The sequence below is a fragment of the Pocillopora damicornis genome, chromosome 4 (genome assembly GCF_964200805.1).
Source record: "Pocillopora damicornis chromosome 4, jaPocDami1.2, whole genome shotgun sequence".
NCBI classification, from domain to species: domain Eukaryota; kingdom Metazoa; phylum Cnidaria; class Anthozoa; order Scleractinia; family Pocilloporidae; genus Pocillopora; species Pocillopora damicornis.
Genome location: NC_142673.1, coordinates 18,523,900 through 18,547,977, shown reverse-complemented (window position 1 = coordinate 18,547,977; position 24,078 = coordinate 18,523,900). Strand labels below are relative to the sequence as shown.

At 37.6% G+C, this 24,078-nt stretch overlaps 2 protein-coding genes across 3 annotated transcripts; both read left to right on the top strand.

Moving 5' to 3' along the window:
- The first annotated feature begins 1,325 nt into the window (after positions 1-1,325).
- LOC113668191 (phosphatidylserine lipase ABHD16A) lies at positions 1,326-14,174 on the top strand. 2 transcript variants are annotated; one of them, XM_027184066.2, is made up of 22 exons: positions 1,326-1,427; positions 1,646-1,702; positions 2,027-2,105; positions 3,080-3,166; positions 3,672-3,757; positions 4,233-4,306; positions 4,708-4,803; positions 5,277-5,350; positions 5,688-5,728; positions 6,101-6,205; positions 6,811-6,874; positions 7,066-7,115; positions 7,845-7,956; positions 8,511-8,563; positions 8,714-8,777; positions 9,656-9,719; positions 10,530-10,586; positions 11,699-11,758; positions 11,889-11,965; positions 12,150-12,248; positions 12,332-12,378; positions 12,695-14,174. In XM_027184066.2, the coding sequence occupies exons 1-22, from the start codon at positions 1,359-1,361 to the stop codon at positions 12,776-12,778; spliced, it is 1,599 nt and encodes a 532-aa protein (XP_027039867.2). In that variant the 5' UTR covers positions 1,326-1,358; the 3' UTR covers positions 12,779-14,174. The 2 variants fall into 2 exon arrangements, with proteins under 2 accessions (XP_027039867.2, XP_089061473.1); XM_089205347.1 differs by having other exon boundaries at positions 1,331-1,433.
- A 2,847-nt stretch (positions 14,175-17,021) lies between these two features.
- Positions 17,022-19,585, top strand: LOC149047127 (uncharacterized). The gene is made up of 2 exons (XM_089203808.1): positions 17,022-17,683; positions 18,960-19,585. The coding sequence occupies exons 1-2, from the start codon at positions 17,543-17,545 to the stop codon at positions 19,350-19,352; spliced, it is 534 nt and encodes a 177-aa protein (XP_089059934.1). The 5' UTR covers positions 17,022-17,542; the 3' UTR covers positions 19,353-19,585.
- The last annotated feature ends 4,493 nt before the right edge of the window (positions 19,586-24,078 follow it).

Sequence of the window (24,078 nt, the reverse complement as noted above, 5' to 3'; positions counted from 1 at the left end):
GAATATGAGGAGTGATCATGTGAAATATTGTCATGTTCTTTAAGTGACTGATGTGTGATTTGATTAATAATTGTTTGCCATAAAATTGGCACAGCCAAGTTGGTTCCTATTACTTCATAATATGTGACGTCAAAGTTCCATTCGGACTTAAGTCTTATTTCTTTAGAATCCGAATGGTGTAAATTATCCATTTTCCATAGAGATCAAGAAACGTCTCTACATTAGTTTAATCTGATCTCATTTAGTCTTGTTCCCAGGAGAAAAAGAGGTCTTTGGAAATGTTTTGTTTTTCATCTCCACTGTTAATATCAGCCCCACTGGTTCTTTGTTGTTTGGCTTGTAAAAAGAGTCTTTTCAGACCATTGGATTTCCACATAACTCGTGATTTAATAGATTGGAAATAAGTGTTGCCAAGAGTGTATGTGATTTTGTTATGCAGTTGAAATGATAAGTGAATTTGATTTTTATCAGGAAATAATTTATTTAACTATTCATATCACAACTGGAAGTCCAAACTGGTCCTTTTTTTCATTCACAATTTCCCCAAATCATTGGTGATATCTGGTGATATTTCTGAGTGAAAAGAGATTTTCTTACTTCGATAAAATCCACAATTATTCCTCCATTTATAACAAGCTCTCCTTCGATGTAACGACAATATCTCTAGTACTAACGTTGTATTACTTTTCTTTACTCGACATTGTCCTTTTCTGTTTTGATAATCGGCCCTGCCGGTTGTGATTCGTGTCAAAAGAAAGTTTTGAAACAAAACAACTTCTGTAAACTTTAATTTGTCGCCAAAATTGCAGGTACATTGCACTGGCAGTACAGTTGAAGCTCCACAAACGCTCACAGGAACGTGAGTATTTGAAATGATCAACGATAACTTGAGATAAAGGTATACTATTAAATACGTTTGTGCTCTTCGACAGGCCTCTTGCACCCTTCACAAATAACATCATCTACATCGATCGCCCCAAAAATCATAAAGCAAGACTCGAAGTCGATTGCATAATCGTTTGTTTTCAGAAGATCACTTCCTCCTACAGACCACACAACAATTTTAAGACTTTGATGCTTCCATCTAAGTTACAGAGGGGAAAATGTCTAGAAAGTTTCTCTCAAATACTCGACTCGACGTCATTTCGGGGGCTGTCCTGGTGTACCGGTACACGAGGGAATTCCTTTTGTTTTCATAACCATACATGGAGTTATGACGCAGTTCGTTAATGTTTCCTTCCTTTGTGTACCGGTACACGAGGGCACAACCGTAATTTCGCGTCAAACAAAAATTTTTAGAACATGCGCAGACAAAACATGCGTCAGCGGTTGTTCGCTTGAAGCCTTTTGAAAGCAAAATGGCGGAGATCTATAAGTGTGCGGTGGGACCACAGTTATATCGGATTTTTACGAAAAATAGTCGACAAGTAAGAGTTGAGTGGACGCTTTTTTACCTTGAAAATACTATTTTACCTTATGGTTTTCGTGATTCGTTAGCTTATGTTTACTGAACAAAGCTAGCCATCACCTGTCTTGCAGATTTAGATTCTGAAGTCGTGGGTTTTAATTAGTTTCGTTTTTTAGCTTCGAATATTCCTTCTTCTTCGTGGTGTTTTAATTTTATACGGCTTGAACTATTTCACAGAGTAGAACATACGAGGGGAATACCTTGGAGCAATGTGGCTCAGGAGTTTTACGAGCGGTAAGGGAATAAGAAGCCTACTTCAAGATTTGCGGATTCAAGCCAAGCTTGAGCTCTAAAGAATACTTTGCCAAGTAGTTATTTTCGCACAAAACCGAGCGTTGTGGGATTTTTCACGACGTCAATTGTTTTGACTTTTACAGCAAATCAGCTTAAGGTTGGGAAGGAGAAGAATATTTTGCATGAAAGCTTAACAATCTTAAATCTCTTAAGAGTACAGTTATATTTCTTTCTTTTTCTCGAAAATTGATTCCGACATATTTTTTTGTATCCCCTCCAGCACATTAAAGAGGTTATGTAACATCTTGTGAACTTCTTTTGTAGTTGTCATTAGCATGGTCAGTTTGTTACTCTACTTCCTTGTTAACTGCACCTGCCATAGGATTTTATCTCCTTAGGAAAGGTCTGTATCACTTCTTGACGATTTATTACTAGTCAACAAACAGTTATTGATAAGCTATGAATATTTTATACTGGGATGGCTTCATGTAGCTCTGCAAACAGCAGGGTGAAATAAATCATGTTTTCTTATTGGCTACGCAACTAACATACCAAGGAGGTGAAAACTAGTTAACCCTTGAACTTCCAGAGAGCTAAAACATGTAACTTCTTCCAATAATATCCACATATTATCCAGCAATCTGGTAATAAGAATTAAGGGTGTAAGTTTCTGAAGAAACTGCGGTGCTGTGTCGGTGGAAGAGTATAACAAGGTAAACACTCCGACAAAGGGCTTATGCTTGAAATGTCAGCTTTATAACTCTTTATGGTGGCCAATTTATGTTATCACCTCAGTTTATAATACCAAATTATCAGAATACTGAAGCTTATCAGTTAGAAGTTGTTATCTACATCTTACACCTATTTCTTGTAACTGAATTAATTTGCAAGGAAGTGTGTAGCAGCCAGAGGGGAGAATTAACAATCAGATCTTGGGAATTTAAGGATTTAGAATGATAAAGAACATTTCATTAGAAAATTTGGGCTAAATTTTTGCAATTTTGTAAATCATGGTGTACTTACAGAAGTTAAGTTGGCTGCCAATGGCTCTCTGGTTCTGAACATAAGACCTTCAACCACTTTCAGCTCAGATTTTGTTGATAAGATTTGTATTGCTTCACTTGTGATCACATATGTGTATCCCATTAAGTAGCTACCTATAAAAATGTATATAACTGAAACCCCTGTAAGGTTGTTTTTTTATGACAATGGAATTTTATTATAAAGCTTGGAAAGTAGTTGAAAATAATAATTATAACACTTGTAAACTTATCATATCATTATTAATGATGATACAGAGATTTTAAGTTTGCACATTTGTTTACAGTTATCTTTTGACAAGGAATTAATTATGTGATGTTCTTCCTTTGATATTAGGTCTGTTGAGTCATGCAGGTTTGGCAAGCTTGTCTAGGTTCATTGGTACAGGACTTATGGTTGTGTTTGGAGCATTGTGCATAAGAGGTACAGTTGTATAGTTGGGGATTTGTGCGTAGTCCATTGAGTGAACTTACAGTACTACCCTTGTGCTGTGCTGTGAGAAATTAACTCAGTGTTTCTAATCATCATTTTGGTAAACAATCTTTTTGTGTTAATAATAACTTTATTAGTGTGATTTGATTCCCAAAAACTGAGATTGCCTATTATCACATAAAAATTATTAACAACTTAACACTGGGCATAATATTCTCACTGACAGGCTCCTCTCACACCCTAACAGACCCCACTTTTGCGAAAAACCTATGCACTGCCAGCATTTATGTTTCTAGTATATCAATAGTAACTCTTATTTGGAAATTTATAAATCAAATGTTGATTCTTAAAGAATGAACTATTAGTGACTCCTAATTTTTATGTGCAAAATTTATTGAGGGCTGATTTTTTATGTTAATCTTCCTTAAACACTTCTCTTAATTCTATGCACTTAAAAAAAAAATCCTTAATTTATTTTTTGTTATTTTATCTGCAGGATATGGACGATTTAAAAATCAGGACTATAGAGTATTCTTAGCTCTTTTAGAAGAAACAAGAATGAATAACAATGAGGAAAACAAGGTGTGTTGATGTCCACAGACATAGACTTGATCAATATGTATTCTACAACAGTTATCTGAATGCTACCAAAAGTTGCTTTATTCTTACTCTAGATAGGTCCAAATATCTGGACTATTATGTGTTTGTCCAGCCTTCTATTGACTCACTGTAAAGGTGAAGGAAAGTGTGGGGGAGTGGGGTGGGGAGGGGTAAAGTCAGCTTATCCTGATTTAAATGGCATAAAGTGAGGGGATACAGTTTCTTCCCAGTATTTTGCCACTGTTAGGTGTATGCTTCTCTGGTACACATTTACCCTGCTTGGGGAGGAGTGGAATTATAAAAGAGTGTAGTGTCTTGCCCAAGAACACAACACAATGACCTAACCTGTGCTTGAACCTGGAACTTTTGATCCAGAGTCCAGCAACCCAACCTGAGGCTTACTATGTCTCTCCATGTATGACTGACATTCATGTTAATTTGCAATTGAATGTTACAGAAAAGACTTGGGTTGTATGACTTCAGTTTTGAAGCTTGGCCTGTTGATTACAAATGGAATGAATCCAAAGCTGAGTAAGTCATTCAAGCTGAATTTTTCTCTCTCTTGAAGATGACAAACGACATCCATGTTCATATTTACTGTATTTACACGATTGAACATACATTTATTTGAACATATATTATCCTTAATTAAGGAAGTTATAAATAATATTGAAGACATTGCATCATGAAGTCACATCATGCAGCATATTAGAAGTGAATCATTGCTGCATGTGTGTGGTTTTAAACTTTTGCTCACAACTAAATTAATGTTTTACAGAAAGACATATATTTTTATGTGAACAACAATTCTACAAAGCCATTTTTCTTGAGCTAGGTATCATTAATTTCACATGTATTTGTTTTTTGCTACTGGTTGTATTTGTATAATCATGTATTTATTGCTGTCCTTGGAAAATTATTTTTGATAATAGTCAAGATGTGCGCAGGGAAGCCAAGAATACCACCTCTCAAAGCAGGTCTTCAAGATTTTTATCCTTTCTTGGATCATGGCCTTGTGACTTTCTCAGGTAATAATCATTTGCACTTTCTTAATCTAATTTCTAGATGTTTAGCAGCATCCAGTTGAATGATAAGTTAACTTTTTAAATTTGAGCGAAAGATCCAACTCAAATCAATTTATCCTATATTTAGTGACACCTGACCCAGTTTTCACAGAGTATTTAGTATTTGCAGTACTATCTTCACTCACTAATTCCTTAGAAACCAATTAAAAGCAGGAAGGAATTCTAGTGAAGGTCTAGGTTCTTATTCTTACACTATGCAAAATTTGGTGATTTGGTGTAATTACTTAACAAAGGATAATTGAGAAATTTAATTGTAATAAGGTTTAGGATTGCTTTGAAGACCAAGCTATTGTCTAGCCAAGTCATCATATTTCTTGCAATCTGTTCTTTTATTGCCACTGCCATCATGATTTGCAAAGTCCCACTTTGTTCCTTTAGTTGGCAATGCTTTGTACATATTGATTAACATTTTTCAGGTATTTTGTGGCACACTCAGTTGGTCGCCCCTTGATCTACCCTGGATCCACTGGTCTTCTTCAAAGTGGATATGGTACAGCTTTAAATGCTTTTTACTGGCTCTTAAAAATTTTCTTGACTGAAGAACAATAAATAACAACTCTTTTAATACTGATTACCTGCCAACTTATGGGGATGAAGTGAAATTCTTGCGACTTTTAAATTGATAAATGTTTGTCATGTGCATGAGAAATAAATCATGTAAAAGGTTTTATATGCAGAAAGTTCTGAAATGAAAAGTAGATTAAAACTATAGAGATGACCATCATGTTGGAAGTTACCCTGAAGACAAACTTGTGCCTGTATAATGCTGATATTCATACAAGCAGTAAATGAGTTTTAAATTTCCTTGATTCCTTTTTGCTTTTCAGCTGAACCTTTGATGAATGGGAGGCAGTTTTTGATTGAAAGTGTAAGTAAGAATATGAGTCATAGATTTCCTTTAATAATTTTTTGGATAGTCATTTAAATATTTATTTATATAATTCACTTCCATCTAATGCCATGTGCAATCATGTTATTCTGTCAACACTTAAATTTAAACTGGTTGTTAAGTGAGAGTGGGGCAATAGTCCTTTAGTAGAACTTGGAAACCGTGACACCAGTCAGATGCTCTGCCACAGAACTAATGGAAACCCTTAGGAGTAGCGGGAGAAGAAGAAACAGACCTTCAGATCAGTAACCAGAGAAGGAAAAATGTGGTACAGAGAGGTACAAGGGAGGACCCTTTATTGCAGTTTTTATTTACTGTAATATTTACACAGTCAGAAAAATTAACTTATAGAGTGGCAAGAGAGCAAAACTGGAAGCAGCAGATGGAAATGAGATTGATACCATGTTCATGGACAAGAGATCAAGTGGGGAACATGGAGTTCATGGGGATACTTTGGTATGAGAATGATTCTTGTTTTAAGCTTGGTCTGTTCTAATATGTACTGATAATGGGAGAGGAGGTGGGCAAAAAATGATGCTAGCGTGTTGTCACTGTCTAGTTGTTCCAATTTTCACTTGTAAACATAGCTATGTAATGAGTCACTTGAAATTCTTGAATGTGAGGCTGTTACATTCAATGAAGCTTTTCAAGTACATTGAGATGCCTGGTCTGCTCTCCTACTCTTTAAGTAATTGTTCAAAAGTACTCAGGACTTGTGGTGGTTTTCCTTTGCTACTCTTTGATTGGTTTAATAATTTTTGTTCTACCTTTCAATCTAATTAGTGGAACACCTAACCCAATCATGACTTGGTCTCCGCATTCCCCTGTAGTGTAATTTCTCAGAACAAAAGGTCATCATGAAGGGTTTGTCTCAATCACCTTGGTTGGAATGGCTGATGAATGTCAGGCACAATCTATATTTGCTATGTGCCCTTTGACTAAACAATAATTTGTGAAGAGTAGCACTGTATGCAAAGCAAGTGATCGTACTAAGAACACTTGTAATCAGTGTAATAATTAGTAAGATTAGGCTTCACTTTGGTGTTATTTTGTCCCAACAGGTTATAACATGTGAAGGGAATGCAGGCTTTTATGAAGTTGGTCTGATGATGACTCCTTATAAAGGTTGATAATTGATATGAAACTAATTTGGAGATACGTTTCTTAGTTAGGGTTATTAAAGAATTCCACCAAAGCTATAACACACACTAGGTTAACAATGCTGCAAGTATGGCTGATAATTACATAATGGCCTTTTAGTTTATGTTAAGAATTATTCCATTCAGCTAAGCATTTACTACCTGTTGTATTTGTAGCTGGATATTCAGTTTTAGGATGGAATCATCCTGGTTTTTCTGGGAGCAGTGTAAGTAAAATAGTTGGATTGTCTTCAGGTTATTGTTAAACTGTGACTGATTAGTTTACATACCATTTACTACAAGAAGGAAGGTGTAGCTTGTTCACCTAGCTAGTCATGTTCCTCATTTTTGATGATTCAATGTTGGGATCATTGGATTTAATAACTTCTACCATAATCACTATATTTTGTTTTTCAACTTTCCCTTATTTATCCAGTGACTTTTAAATAAATATAGGCCATTTAGCCAGGAGACACCTGTTTGAACTCAAACTGTCATCTCTTTTACCTTCATGTGAGATTCCTTGCCTAATAGCATTATCCAAAGAATATCTATTACCTACAGTACAATGAATGGCAAAAGTAGCTGTGATAGTTGGTTTAAACAAGAATTTTTTTCCATTTTTCCAAGTGCTATGAAGTGAAAATTGTGAAAAAAGTGAAAATTGAAAAAAGTGAAAATGCATATTTCTCTTTCCTCTGTTTGTAAACATACAAATAAGACTCAGAGATATAAAGCTCAACATTTTCAGTTGGTTGTTAAGGGGGGGGGGTTGTGGGTGAGATACTAGGGGGGGTGAAGGGGAACTTTGGTTACAATGAAATATCAGAGTCTCCTATTTTTTGTCCCTCATTGTTAATCAACCTCTTAACAACAAATTGTATGATTGGTATAACTACAAATTGTGGCATAGGAAAGTAAAGTAAATCGCTGATATCTTGTCATTATTGCTACAGGGTGTGCCAGGACCAGAATCTGAGAGAAATGCTATAGATGTTGTGATACAATATGCTGTTGAAGTGCTAGGCTTCTCAGTTTCTAACATTGTTATTTATGCATGGTCAATAGGTGAGTGTTCACATCACTTTTTTGTGCTTGTTGTATTCAGATCAACTGAGTTAAGTTCTCACAAATACATAGTTATCACCTTGAGACTGATTATATCATGTTCAAATGCCACTCAAGACAAAACAAAACACTACTTTTGATGATATGGCTAACTATTTAATTATTTAGTAACAACTGTTGTTGTCTCTTTTTTTCTGGGAATCAACCTACTTTGCATATGTTTTGTGAAGGAGTTCAAATAAGTGTTAAAAACTTGCGATATTTTGTCAAGCAGCAATAATTATTTTGCATAATTGGGATGGAAGGGCATGGATCCTCTCCCCTTTTGACCACACCCTTTGGTACAAATTTATTTCTTTCTTTAACCCTCCCCTGCTTTGAGAAGCAGATATGGTAGCCAGACATTATACCTTAAAGTACTGAGTGTTCAGATACTGATATACACTTGTAATGCAAGCTACTGAGAAAATACAAAGGTTACATTATTCCTGGACTTTTTAGTTTGCAAGTTTGTACATCATTTGACTTCAAATTGTATCTTCGTGAATTTTTAGGAGGTTATCCAGCAGTATGGGCAGGAAAAACTCACCGTAAGCTTGGTGCTTTGGTAGGTTATAGAACACAAACACAAGTAGCTCTTTGACAATGGTAGCCAAATTGATGGAGATTTATAATGCTTATAATTGGTCATATTAATCGCAGATTCTCATCATTGAAATAAAGCAGTGGTGTTGCCAATCTTTTCTGTATCCCTCAGGTTTTAGATGCAACATTTGATGACATTGTTCCACTTGCTCAGTGCAAGATGCCTGAAAGCATAAGTATGTCTTCTACATATTAAGTTGTAGTACCCATGGTGTCCTAGTATTTGTTGTGCTTGACCTAAGATCAAAAGACCTGTCCAAGCCCTGGCACTGAAATTTTTTTTACATCCACTCTTTTACTAAGGAGAATGGATACTAGCAAATTTTCAAGGGGAACTAAACAAGTTGCTGGGAGGTAGTGCTGTAATGGAGTGACATCCTATTCAAGGGGAATAGCAAAATTAAACAATTATTCACTGAAGTGGAGGTGAATAATTGTTTCAGTATATGCCACACAAATTTAAAAAAAAATTAGTTATTTCTTTCTATATACCGTAAAAGGGTTGGAATTTAACAGTTGACCAATGATTTTGTCTCGTCGGTGCTCGAAGATGAATAGTAGGTGCTATTCACTTCCCAACTGACAATCAGGGCGTGGGGGAAAGCACTGACTCTTTACTGTTCATCTGTCTGTTCATTACCTCATAGAAACTGGGATAAGCTCCGGTAGAATGGGCTTCTTATCTTTTAAAGGCTGACCACGTATTTTGAACTTTGTAAGCAGCTAGAAATTGTACTGATGTCGCACTGCACAAAAAATTCACCTAAGCATGTCAAACGTCATACTTTCTCAATTGCTATAGACTATTGCAAATACATGCGAAGTGATTCTCGTTAGCTTTCATAAGACGCACAGTGAGTCTCTGACCTTGTGCACTGGATGCAGACTCGAGGCTACTTATCAATCATGATATTTGGCCATCTAAGTCTCCGTACAAGCTCCCTACAGTAGTTGCAGGTTTTTCTTTCAGCGAATCTGTTTATTCGCATTAGTGACTGGTTGACAACCTTTTGCATGCATCTCTGAAACTTCGCTATCTGCATTAATCTGACAGGTGGTTTTACGACAAGGGTTGTAAAGGAATATTTTCATCTTGACATTGCTCGTATGTTATACAGGTATTTAGTCAATTAGAAATACTTAGTGGTAACTCACAAATTCCTTTAGAGTTGTCCTATTTGCTGTGACGTAGTTTCAATGAATTATTAGAAGTATTTTCGTTAACTAGACGTTTTCTAGCTGCAAAATGTAAATTTTACTTTTTCTATGGTGACGTGCTGCATGTTAAGTGTTGCGCAATAAGATTTCAAACTGGAAGGAAAAGCTATGTCATTAACAAGAGAAACAGCATGGACTTCTTCCCAACTGTTTGTGTTGTGAATCAGTAAACAGTTCATTGAGAAACACGTTTGGTGATGACCTGTCAATGCTCCTTGTATATCTAAACTTATTTTTACACCTACCAGTCATATCGACTGATTGTGTGTTCTTTGAGTATTGCAAAATAAACTCAAGTATTCCAAAATATTTTCATAACAAAGATGCCATCTTGGGGGCATCTGCAAAATTTCCTTTCGAAAAAAATTGTAAATTGCATAGGGAAGTCTGGCCAAAGTCTCTCCCCCCCCTTCTCCCTTCCAAAGTGTTGTTAGGCGCCGTGAGCTAATGGTAGAAATCTTTCATTATTATCTCGCAAGGAGCCAATGAGAAATCAGGGTCAATACATGAAACCGGCCTGTAACGCGGCAAAACGCGAGTGACTAAGTCGCGGTTGGGCTTAGTCCTATCATCTGATTGGCTCTGAGGAGGCTTAAGGTTACCTTCATGTTGACCAATCCCGTGGCGTTTTGAAGAAAAACCAATGCAGTCACGGTGTACTTCTAACACTAATTTGGAAGTAACTTGTTACTTTACACGGCTTTGTTTAGCTATCCAGGCCCGGTGCTGTTCATCAGAAGAATGAGAGATGAGATCATCACAACTGAGTAAGGCATTTGATTTTCATGTTACTTCATGTATTGTAGTTAATTTATCCCTATTTATGGCTTTCGCCAGTTGGCTGCCTGTCAGCCAGTACTCTTGTTTCGTCACTGATGAACTAATTGCTGAGTTTGACAGCCACCATTGAGAACAAATGTTCGTCTTGTAGTTTGAATCTTATGTAATGTTAAATGTAAGATGCGCGTAGGAACTCGATTAAAGTTCAATTTCCGTTGCCATGAGGGAACAGCCAGAGGTTTTGACAGTATTTATTTAGATTTACTTAATGGTGATGCCAGTGATTGGTTGAAAACCTTATGGAGCTGAAAAGCACCCTGGGTACATTTATTCCCTTCAAGCACTTCATAGCACCTAATTATTTCCCGGAGTGGTAAATGAATTCTGTGGAACGAACAGCCTAGTACTTTTGTGATGAGTAGATTGACTTAAGTCCATAATTACCTTGACTGTGTTACCTCCTATACAGCTGTTCCCGGAAGAGGTGTTTTAAAATAGCTAAAAGCGCAAATTAATAAAGTTTTTACTATGCAAGGAAGCTTTGGTTACTTTAAAACGCGACTGAGGTCGACTGCATGAGTGCCTTTTCACAAAGATTCTCTGAAAAGATACAAATTCTGTGAACTTCGATCATTCAACGGTAACAGGCATTACATGTGGAACCTTAAATTACACAATGTAATTTAGTATTATCAACTGAGTTGATAACGTAAATTGGCCACCGTAAAGAGTTTCAAAGCCAACGTACCGTGCGTTAACCTTTCGTCAGAGCGAATCATTTGCTCTGACGAAGGGGTAAGGCACAAAACGTCAGCTTTGAGACTTTACGGTGGCCAATTTACGTTATCAACTCAATTGATTATACCAAATTACCCTGTTATAATCTCCCAGTGACGCAGCACCACAGTTCTTTAGACACCTTTACTCGGAACAACTGGAAAATGAATCAATATCTGTACCACTACCTTACCCGACTGAAGTTAGAAATCAATATCCATGCCTGACAACTGACTACTTTTATCTTTTTAAAATTAATTGGTATCCTTGCGTGTGAGGATCCAAAGAAATTCTGGTATGAATGTATTTCTTTTCCGATCAGGGAAGGAGATATCAGCTCAAACCGTGGAAATGATCTCCTGGTGAAGTTTCTCAAATTCAGGTAACATTCTTAAACGTCGAATCCGTGATTGAAGAATATGTCATTGCCATTACGTCACTCATTTTTGGATCAGAAAAAATAAGAGACGATTATGAGCAATTGTTGTTGTTATGTTGTACTCCTCCATTAGATATCCAAAGTTAGTTGATGACAGTGGTGAAGACGCATTATATGAATATCTCGCCGCCCCTGATCAAGCCACCAAGAGTAAGATTCATTTTTGCGTGTATGACAAATTAAAATTCGTTTTTGAATTTTTTTTAAGCTGCAGACGTAGAAATCTCCTTGACTTTATTTTAAACTTGTTTCCTCATGTGATGCTAGCTCGTGTTTTGTTTAAGATGTCTTATTTCGATAGATGAAGGTAAATTCGCTTTACATTATGTTGTAGAAGCTATTTGGAATAGCCTGAGTGTCGACGCCAATTTATGTGAGTCAATGTACAAGAATTATGTGAAAGAAAACGGAAAGGAATATCCCATGATGATTGGTAAGCAATTGTTTCGGTTTTTTGTTTTGTTTTGTTTTTTATGATTTTTTTTGATCACATTTTATTCTGTTAATCAACACCAGGTCAAGATCTGTCATTGGAACAACGGATTCATCTACTGATGTTTCTAGTAAGTGGATTGAAATTTGACATCTTCTTAGTGATCAAAGGTTGGCTCCTCACACTTTTACTTTAATTCTTTAACTCCCAAGATCTGATTGTCAGTTCTCCCCTCTAGCTGCTACACATTTCCTTGTAAATTAGTTACAAGAATTTGATTTCAGATCAAGAATAAAAATTCGCCGTGATAAGTTTGAGTATTCTCATTACCCGTTTGCTGGATATTGTAAGGATATTATAACACGACGAAAACTATGCGTGCCTCTGCCACAAAACGTAGCTTGTTATTAAGTTGGGTTGAATGGATTTATATCTTTATCTCCCAGGTTTTGCAGTATTTGATGGACTTTGATGCCACACACTGTATGAATTTGCCAGCTTCAGAGTTTCGCCAACCCTGGAATGAGTAGCGATATTCATTTACGTTCTGCGGGAAATCTTGACAACGCTGAAACGATCTTTTTCATTAGTGTAGACTGTTTGTGTAGGATTTATGGGGTATAGATATCTACGTGAGTCTGATCAATCATCTAACCCAAGTAACGGTCTGTTCATAGGTAGCAGGGTCAAGAGGTTCTTATGAAAAGTAAAAGAAAAAGATTAGCTTACTTGATCTCAATCCATCTTTTTATCCACATGCTACGAAGGTGTAAGGGTGAATAATTTATGATATAATGAATTAACTAGATTGTTGTTTTGCTACAAGAAAGAAACTTTTAGTACTTAAGCCATCCACCCGAGCCTGTGACCAATAAATAACTTTTCCTTTCGATATTAACTCATTGTTAGACAGGTAAGTACAAAAAAAGGAAACAAAAGTGTTAACTATAAGAGACAAAAGTTTTATTTGACATTAAATTCCCATAAGTGAAATTTTAAGAAATACATGGCAAGTAGGGAGAATTGTTTGGGATCTTTAGAGCCAATGAATCAAGCCATAATGCATTGTTGTTATTATTACCAGTTTTGATTTGCGTTGTCTTTTGCCATCTATATTGTGTTTCTTTGCTGCGTTTACTTGCGTATTTGTTTTTTTTTTTCGACCTGAGCTGGGGATGAACATTACCTCCATTTTGAGGTTCTTTGAAATCAAGAGATTAAGAAAAGTTTATCATCTCTTGGTTCAATAAGTAAGCATTTTATAAATCTTGGTCCAAACCCAAATTTTCGTATTCATTTTTACAGCCGCGTTAAGTGGTTCATGTGGTACTGTATGCTGAGTATGATACCCACTGATTAGACTATACAGGATATTAAGATCGAAAATAATCAGAACAAAGGTTTCATTTACACTATTGAAAGCCAAATCTTAAACCAGTAAATGAAAGAAATGGCTTGACGCTGTTGTTTTGGTGGTATCAACTACTTCTTTTAAGTTCATTTCAAACGTGGCGCAAAGTTAGGGCTTTTTTCGATGAATTCCGTGATAAAATTTGTGTTCCTTCGCGAGAAAAAAAATTCCATATCGTTTCTTCTATTAAATATGATGTGTAATAGTTTAACTGACAGGATATCAGTTCAGAAAGACCCGGTTTTAGTTAGGTTTATCGTATCGTTATTGTAATTATACTCCCGTGATTTTATGAGAATATCATACTATCTTAGGGTGACGTGTTATTAATTGTTGCTTCATTGAGACGAAACTATTTAATGCAAGTTTTTAAATGTATTTAGTGTTATTTGACGTAACGTGGTTTTGAATTAATTTGTGGCAGATATGCAAAGTGTGAAAGCTTTCCGCGGTAGTAATGATTGTAAAAGGTGTGTTTATTCACCGTGGTTGTAATGATAAACGAATTCAAAGTATATTCGATTGTTTCATGATTTATAGCCACTAACATTTAGATTCCAGCTGTTGATTAAGGATCGCGACGTGTCGAATGCTCTCTTTTTAGTGTTCGTCAGGCGATGAGGTTTGAATGGTCACGCGTATCTAGGGCGCTCTCATTGGTGCATTTCGATCCTCATTGCTATTCCTACCACTAAATATTGTTTTTTTTTAGGTTCGCTGGCTTATGACCGGCGCATTTGTTTAAAATTGTATTTATACCTCTTGGAAAGAGAAAAATAGAGAGGTTGACTTATCGATCATGCCAGTCTGAGGTCAACTTCGCTTAGGGTCTCCCCCAGAGGAGGTTGAGGGAAAGACATATTTGCTACAATTTAATGGAGATCAATTGAAAAGAAAAACAAAAAATGTCTAAAGCCGTATGGATAATTTATAACAGAGAGATAGACCCCGTATGCGATAAAAAGATCGAGTTGCTGTTAAATTAAACAGGATGAAAATGAGCCTTAATAGCTGAAAATTTTATAAATACCGTTTAAAATCTATAAAGGAACAAGAAAATGTCCTTCTTAGCCATTATTGAATCCAACTTTTAGAACATATCTTATTAGTGCAAAACACCAAGGAGAGTGAAGGATCATAGAATTAAATGATGACTTCGCTTTTAAAGACACTCGCGAGATTCTGAATCAGAAACATAAATTTATAGGTTACTTTCCAACCCAATGCCCGCGGAACTAGCATTGCAAAGAAAATAGCAAATCAGAACACTTTCGCCTTTGGCACTAGCGGAACTAACATTGCATAGAAAATGACAAATCAGAACACTTTCGCCTTTGGTACTAGCGGAACTAGCATTGCATAGAAAATGGCAAATCAGAACACTTTCGCCTTTGGAATAAGTGACAGTTTACAAAATATCTGAATCTTTTGAAAGCAAATTACCATACCTTTTGAGTTCATTTTTAAAATCGTTTGACTACTTTACGTCGAATCGAACGCCTTCAAACTGCAATCAGACCAAGCGTCGAAACAAACTCTACCCCTAGTTTATTCATTACATTTTTTTACTTTCAAAGTAGAACGTACAATATTCATTATGTCAATAACTTAGGTAGGAATCTTGATCAGAGCTTCATGTCTGTTCGCTTCGCATTCAACCGAAAACGCAATCATCATATGACCTGTACGGCCCCCGCGCGAGCTTGGCCCTAGGTTCTCTCCCTCTATACTTGTGAACATGGAGTAGGCATGGAAACGAAGAAAGAAAAAGAAGGGTAAAATTATATCTCCTTTCAATAACTCAGAGACACCTGAAGATATTACATTTATATACGCATTTATGTTTACATCTTATATGTGTCTTTATCCAGTCGGAAAGTTGCCGAATAAAACAGCTCCTTCGCCTGTAACGTGTTTCGTCAATACTGATGGAGATTGAAAAACAGCTTCACTTTTTTAACTGGAAATGCCCATGGAAAAGAAAAACAGATAGATACACCGCGAGGTTCTGGTAAACCGATTGTTAATGACCAGAAGCATATCTGACCTGATTTGTATGCTTCTGTAATGACTCAAAAATTCTGTTAAAGCAAAATGTTTTTAATTCAATTTCAGTTAGGTTCGAGTTGAGTATTTCTAAAATTACAACACTATTTGCAGATCTCTGCGGAACTTCTCAGTTGAAAATCTGTCTCAACCGAAGTATCCTACTTCGCTTCATAATTGTACGGATCCGACCGAAGAACTCGGTGTCGACTTCTTTGAACCCGCTTTTGAAGTCGGAACACTCATTTAAATTACAAATAATTTCTAAAGTTAATATTCATATTTGCATATCTCATGCACTTTTAGTGGCGCACTTTTTGAATTCTCTTTGAATGGATTGTTAGGTTGGTACTTAATGTACGTTCTTTTTGATTGGATTGTTACTTTAGGATCTGGCGCACTATTTGAATTCTCTTGATTGGATTGTTACTTTAGTATTTTGCCCTTTTTTTGGTTCAATTCTAGTCGATTGTTACGTTAATATCTGGCGCACAATTAGAAGTCTCCTCGGTTGGATCGTTACTTTTAATTATCCGCACACGTTTGGAATTCCCTTTCATTGGATTGTTACGTTAGTATCTGGCGCACTTTTTGAGTTCTCTTTCAGTAAAGGTTTTTTACGTTGGGATCTCACGCCCGTTTAGAATTCTTTTTCACTGGACTTTTATTTAGTATCTCGCGCACCGTCAGAACCCTTTTTCATTGGACTTTTAAGGTAAGCATCTCGTGCACTATCGAACCCTGTTTTAGTGGATCTTAACGTTAGTGTCTTGTGCTCTTTTAGAGCTCTCTTTTATTTGGATTTTACGTTTGTATCGCACATTTTAGAATTTGTTTTTGATTGGATTGTTACGTCAGTATTTCATACACGTTTAAGATTCTCCTTCATTGGAATGTTACGTAAGTATCTCGCGCACGTTTAGAATCGTCTTTCATTGGATAGTTGCGTAATTATCTCGCGCACTTTTCCAAACTCTCATTGATTGGCTTGTTGCGTTAGTTCCTGGCGCACTTTCATAATTCTCCTTAAACGGATTGTTATGTTAGAATCTGGCGCACTTTTAAAATTCTCTTTTAATGAATTGTTACGTTAGCATCTTACACACTTTTTTGAATTCTCTTTGATTGCATTTTTACGTTAGTATCTCATCCATCATTAGTTTTCTTTTTGTTCGATTTGTAACTTTAGTCTCTGACGCACTTTTGATTTCTCTTTGATTGGATTGTTACGTTAGCATCTCGTGTAATGTTAGTTTTCTATTATATTGGATTGTAACGTCAATATCTGGCACACTTTAAATATTGTTTTTGTTTTGATCGTTACTTTAGTCATTCGACCATTTTTATAATCTCCTTTAATTTGATTGTTACGTTAGTGTTTGGCTCACTTTTAGAATTTTCTTTCCCTGGACTTTTACGTTAGTATCTCGTGCACCATCAGAACCCTTTTTCATTGGATATTTCCGTTAGAATCTTGTGCTTTTTAAGAGCTCTCTTCATTCGCATTGTTACGTTAGTATCTCGCGCACGTTTAGAATTTTCTTTGATTGGATTGTTACGTGAATACCTTACACACGTTTAAGGATTCGTTTTCATTGGACTGTTACGTTAGTACCTTACATTCGTTTAAGGATTCGTTTTAATTGGACTGTTACGTTATTATCTTGCGTACTTTTAGAATCCTCTTTCTATGCTAACTCAATTAGCATTGGTAATTAGTCCCTAGGAATTTTTGGATATAATAGTGTTTTGTATCACTCCTTGTCACTTCATTTGAGGCCTTGGGCTGTGTACTGCTTGAAGCGTTCTATAACTTTTTTCGACGGATCAATCCGACATGGCGGAACAAGTTCCCCAAGCCGTTGCCGGTGGAGCGATAGCTCAAGTTGTTCAAAGTCCTCAACCTGCTCAAGGCGAACCTGCCGTGGCGCAGCAAGCTCAGGACCAACCTTTGGCACAACAAGCTCAGAATCGAGAGGTACGCATCTTTTTCTGTTTCGGATACCATGTGGTTGATTATATTTCAGTGGCTAATTTTTATCGGTAGAGTTTAGATTTGGTTTACTTTCTGTAGATGTGAAATTGTGTCAGGCCTGCGGGGCCGTGAAAGTTTTTTCTTTGCCTGCGGGGCCGTTAAAGTTACTTGCCTGCGAGGCCGTGAGAGTTTTCTTTGCCTGCGGGGCCGTGAAAGTTTTTTCTTTGCCTGCGAGGCCGTGAGAGTTTTCTTTGCCTGCGGGGCTGTGAAAGTTTTTTCTTTGCCTGCGGGGTTGTGAAGTTTTCTTTGCCTGCGGGGCCGTGAAAGTTTTCTTTGTCTGCGTGGCCGTGAAAGTTTCTTTGCCTGTGGGGCTGTGCTGAAAGTTTTCTTTTGCCTGGGAGGCCGTTTGGATTTATTTGCCTGCGGGGCCGTGGAAGTTTCCTTTGCTTAGGAGGCCGAGAAATTTTCTTTGTCTTCGTAGCCGCGAAAGTTGTTTTGTCTGCGGGGCTGTTAAAGTTTTCTTTGTCTGCGGGGATCAAAGTTTTTTGTTTTGTTTTTTTTTTTTCTTTGCTTGCGAGGCCGTGAAAGTTTCTTCGTCTGCACTGTCATTTAAATTTTTTTTGTTTTTTTTTTTTTGTTTTTTTTGTTTGTGCTTCTGGGGTCGAAAATAGTTTCGGTGTTTTGCTTTTTGGAATGAAATGCTTTATGTTCACCTTCGGTTGAGGTAGTGTGATGCTGGCGCGCAAGAATAAATTTTTTCTCCTTTAGCCTTTTTTTTGTTTTTTGTTTTTGTTTTTGTGGCTTGAATTTTACTTTGTAGCCCCTCGTTTAAGAAATTGCTTGCTGATGTAGAAAGTTCTGTTGCCATGCTTTGCTTCGTTGGAGTGTGATGCCTGAGCATCAGTCGCCGTTCATTTGCTTGTGCAAGCTTACGTGTAGTAGCTTTTAGTTGTACGGTATGTAAAAAAGAACAAAACAAAACAAAAAACGAAAGACTGCTCTGCCGTTGTGTGTTTTTAAAACAGTTTTTGGCCTGTGAGGCTAGGAGCTTTCATCGTTTTTGCTGGAAGTTTGAGGTTTTGATAATTTAATTTAATTTTTATTTAATTTAATCTAACCTAATGTAATGTAATATTTCATAACTTGTAATCTAATCGGTGTTGGTCTTTTTCAGCCTGTATTATACTGTGCTCGATCAGTTATGAGATTGAGTTATGGAAAGAAAGGGAATGAATGGATCAGTGATTTTTTATCTTACCTTTTGAAATCTGTTATATAGGAGGAGGGTGATCTTGCTCGTGTCTTAGAGAGACTTAAGAAGTTGGAAGATTCCCAAAAGCAATCTGTTGAATCAGTGTTGGAGGATTTACAGCACCTAGTACGTTCTCCGTTGTTCCAGAAGGACCAGGCAATTGATTACCTAGTGAATCTGAAGATTGTGGCCAAGGAAACAAAACACGCGAAAGCTGGATTTTATTCTGCAGTGCTAACAGCAATGCAAAATAAAATGTGGGCCTCAAACATGCAATTTAAGCGCTATCTTGAAGCCCTCTTAGGAGATAAGGAGGATGAAGTGGTACTCAAGCGGATTGCTGCCGTAGATAAAGCGTTGCGAGTGCCTGGAGTTGGTGCAAATCGTTTCATGCCAAGGGGGAGAGGCAGGGATAGATAACAAGTCCAGTGTTTTCAGTGTGGCCTATATGGGCATTATCAGAGGTTCTGTTCCTCGCGTCCACAGCCAGGTCCTCAGTCTAAGAGGCCTCGCCTTTATAATCAAGGGGTTGAGGCACCTCAAAAACAATGAATGTATTGACAGGATTAAGGCGTTTTCCCAATGTTTTTTATCAGTTTCCAGTATTTATGCCGTGTGTTTCCCGGCATTAAAGGCTCCCTTTTCATTGTGTCAATCGGTGTCTGTTGTTGTTTCAATTTTAATTCACTTTTGTAAGTTCTGGATCGGGGTTGAGTAACTCCTGCTGGTTCATCACATATGGTGACCACCAGACGACCTGTTTTCAGGCGAATTGAGGCTGCTCCCTCCTGATCGGGAACCCCAGGTCTTCCCATGGGTGATCTCTCTTTTTGCCATCTTTTCCTTAGATTTTGGGTGGTACTAAGCGTAAAGCTGCTGTGGATAACTTTTACGTTCTTACGGAATTTCAACTACAGACAACGGCAATTAAGCCAAGAAACGAGACCCTATGGGTGAATATGACTGGGGTTCCCGTTCAGGGGGGTGCAGCTGTGTGTTGGGAAAGTGTTATCTCATCTGGTAAGGTTCCGGATCTGGGGACTTTTACATTTAAGGGATCCGGATTCCTTTGTGGCAGGTGGTCTTCACCGTAATTCAGCTGCATGGGAGCTGGTACTTGAGAGTCTTCCGTTGAGGAACTGTATTCTAGATTGGATTAGAAATAAAGTCGACATCTTAAGTTTTTCAAGACCTTTTGCGGGAGTTTTCAAGAGAGCTAAATATTCGTCTACTGTTCCACCTAAGAAGATTTTCCCGAATCATGTAAACTATAAAATTTTACGGAATTTATATCCAAGGAGATTCGGAATCGTGTTTTAACCGGCGCGGTTAGAGTCTGGGGGGTAGTGGGTGTCGATGATCCCCCCCCATCTTGTGTTGCCACTCACGGTCGAACCTACGAAGCCTCGACTTTGTATTGACGCGAGGTTTCTAAACCTTTGGATGAAAGATATGCCGTTTTCCCTGGATAAACTGAGTGAAGTGACTAGGTATATTTATCCCGGATCGTTCATGACCAAGTGCGACGACAAGTCCGGGTATGATCACGTGATGTTGACAGAGGCCTCGCAATCATACTTTGGGTTTAGTTTTGGTGGCCTGTGGTTTGTTTGTACGACTCTTCCGTTCGGATGGAAAATCTCCCCTTATGTTTATCATACCATTGGTCTGGCCGCCACAGGTTTCTTGAGTGCTCAAGGGATTCCTTGTTCTCTCTATATAGACGATCGCTTAAATGGAGAGCTTTTGCGACCGACTGGGTCTTGGTCCATATTACCAGCGGACAGATCTTTGCAGTTCAGGTTGCTGGCAGCTACAGGTGCCATATTCGTTGTCCTTTCTGTGTTGGTTGATCTCGGTTATACCATTGGTATCAAGAAGTCGGTTCTTGTGCCGGTCACATCCCTGGGGTATTTGGGTCTGATCGTGGATTCCGTTCGACAATCGTTGTTGGTGCCGCGCCGTAAGATTGAGTCCTGGGCCTTAATTAGGGAGAAATTTCTTGCCTGCAAGAAGACTGTTTGGATCAAAACTTTACAACGATTTCAGGGGAAATGCATATCTTTCTCTTTGGCTGTTCCAGCCGCGAAATTGTTTATTAGAGAAATGAGTAGAGCGATCGCTTCTGGCTTGGATGATGGGCAAGTGTCTATGACCGACGCTTTGAGGGAGGAAATTTCGCATTGGCGTTACCTTGACGACTGGAAGGACACTCTTCCGTGGAGAGACGAGAAGCATGTGCGTATTGCGATTTCTACCGATGCGTCCGGTTATGGGTGGGGTTGTGCGGTTCATTCACCTTCGGATGATCAGATTTTTCGAGATTATTGGGAGAAGGACACGAGTTCATAGACAGGATTGTCACACCTGGGGAGTTAATGCGGGGCTAGATTGTGAGTGCCCTAAACGTTTGGTATTTGGGACTATAGATTCACCGATTGGCAAGTTGCGTGCTATATTTGCAGAGAGTGGTCGAGGCGCAGAATGGTAGTCTTTGTTAGGTGTAGGTAATCCAGCTTCTTGTAGGTCAGTTAAGACTTATTTGAGTAATGTGCGGGAAGAACAACTAAAGGCTAGGGTAACTCCACGCCAGGCAGAGCCTATCTTAGTGAACGATTTGTTGGTTATCTCTGACTACATTAGAGCCCTTTTGTTGCATTCTTCGACTTTGCGCGCAATTCAGATTTTTATGTATGCCCGCGATCAGGCTTTATTTAAGGCGTTATTTTTTTCTGGTGATAGAGCAGCTGATTTGTTACAAGTAAAAGTATCTGATGTTTTACGTTTCTCGGATAATTCTGGTTTGTTGTTCAATCATGTTTGGACAAAGTCTCTCAGGTCAGGTGACGCAAATGTGTTTGCCTTTAAGCGGGGATCTAATCCTTTGATTTGTCCTGTCCGGGGTTTGGAAATGTATTTTGATGTGTGTAAACTGTTACGTATTAACCTTGCGCCAGGTTTCCTTTTTCGCTCTATTTCAAAATCTGGCGGAGTTTGTTTCAGCCATTTGGAGTCTTCGGCGGCTCAAGCGCGTTTGAGTATTTATGTTTCCGCGCTAGTTGGGAAGTTATCTAGTAGTCATTTAACAGTTCATGTGTTTCGCAGTGGGGCGGCTGTATCTTTAGCATTGCGAAGCGTAAGTCTCAGTGAAATCATGGACCACATTGGCTGGAAATCTAGTAAGACGGCGCTTCACTATATCAAGCTTAAGCAAGTAGTGAATCCAGCAGGCGTGGCGGCTAAACTAGCGGATCTCCCTTTACAAGCGGGGCAGGACTACAAACATCAGGATCATCTTGTGGGATTCTCCCAAGTTTTTTCATGAATTTATTTTATTGAAGTTTTGAACTATTATAGTATAGGTTATTGTTAATGATTAGATATAGTATGTATTAAGTAAGGATTGGAAAGAGGATTAAAGAGTTCTTTGTGTTTCTTTTCTTAGGGTGTGTGATTGTTCATTTCATATGAGTGTGGGTGTAGGCTTGGGAAGGCCAGAGCGATTCTCCATACCTTATTACCATCTCATGAATAACAATTCCTAGGGAGAAATATTACACTATGCTAACTCAATTAGCATTGGTAATTAGTCCCTAGGAATTTTTGGATATAATAGTGTTTTGTATCACTCCTTGTCACTTCACTTGAGGCCTTGGGCTGTGTTCTGCGCATCGAAGCGTTTTCCCACCCACCCCACCCCCGGTCGGATTGATCCGTCTCACCATCACCCCTTCGCCTGGCTTGGGCTTTCCCGGCCAGAGCGATTCTCCATACCTTATTACCATCTCATGAATAACAATTCCTAGGGAGAAATATTACACTATGATTTGTTATGTTAGTATCTTACGCACTTTTAGAATTTTCTTTAATTGGATTGTTACGTTAGTATCTCGCGCACTTTTAGAATTCTGTTTGATTGGATTATTACGTTAGTATCTCGAGCACTTTTAGAATTTTCTTTAATTGGATTGTTACGTTAGTATCTTGCGCATTTTTAGAATTCTCTTTGATTGGATTGTTACGTTAGTATCTCGAGCACTTTTAGAATTCTCTTTCATTGGATTGTTACGTTAGTATCTTGCGCACTTTTAGAATTCTATTTAATTGGATTGTTACGTTAGTATCTTGCGCACTTTTAGAATTCTCTTTAATTGGAATTTTACGTCAGTAAATCGGGTACTTTTTGAATTCTCTTTCATTGGATTATTACGTTAGTATCTCATGCACTTTTAGTTTTCTTTTGTTTGAATTGGAACTTAAGCATGCGACCCAACTCTCTTTGATTGGTTTATTACGTTGGTACTTTATATACGTTTAGATTTCTTTTTGATTGGATTGTTAGTTTAGTATCTCGTGCACTATCAGAACCCTCTTTCATTGAACTTTTACGTTAGTATCTCCTGCACTATCAGAACCTTGTTTCCTTGGATATCTACGTTCGTATCTTGTGCTATTTTATAGCTCTCTTTTATTGGATTGTTACGTTAGTTTCTCGCGCATTTTTAGAATTTTCTTTCATTGGGTTGTTACGTTAGTATCTTAAACACCTTTAGGACTCTCTTTCATTGGACTGTTACGTGAGTATCTGGCGCGCGTTTAGGACTCTCCTTCATTGGATTGTTACGCTACTATCTAACACGCGTTTAGGATTCTCCTTCATTGGATTGTTTACATACTCCTCCCATGCCTACAGGAGCTTAAAGACAATTGTCTGATTCTGTTCCGCTTTTAGCTCTCCCACAAAAGCAGAGCACTGTATTTTATTATTTCATTTGAACAGACACTCTTCGAATGATCAGAGATACAATTTAAGCAATTTTACGAGCGAGCATAGATTAACTACTTGTAATTGCTTCAATGAAAGTATAAACTTTCAGCTCAAAATAAAATGGTTTAATACCTGATAATAAGCAGGCTAAAATCTGAAATCTTAAATCTACAACAAATGGCTTATTTCGGTTTTGTAAAATCAACACGCTTTCTGTACAAATTTCAATTCCAAAATAACCAATATGTTTTTAATAGTCCATGAATCTCGTCATCAATATACGTAAAAGCGTTAAACAAGAAAACATGATAACTGTTCTGATTTGATGAACTATCAAATTTTCTGATCTTGTCTGATTTACATTTACGATTCCAACGT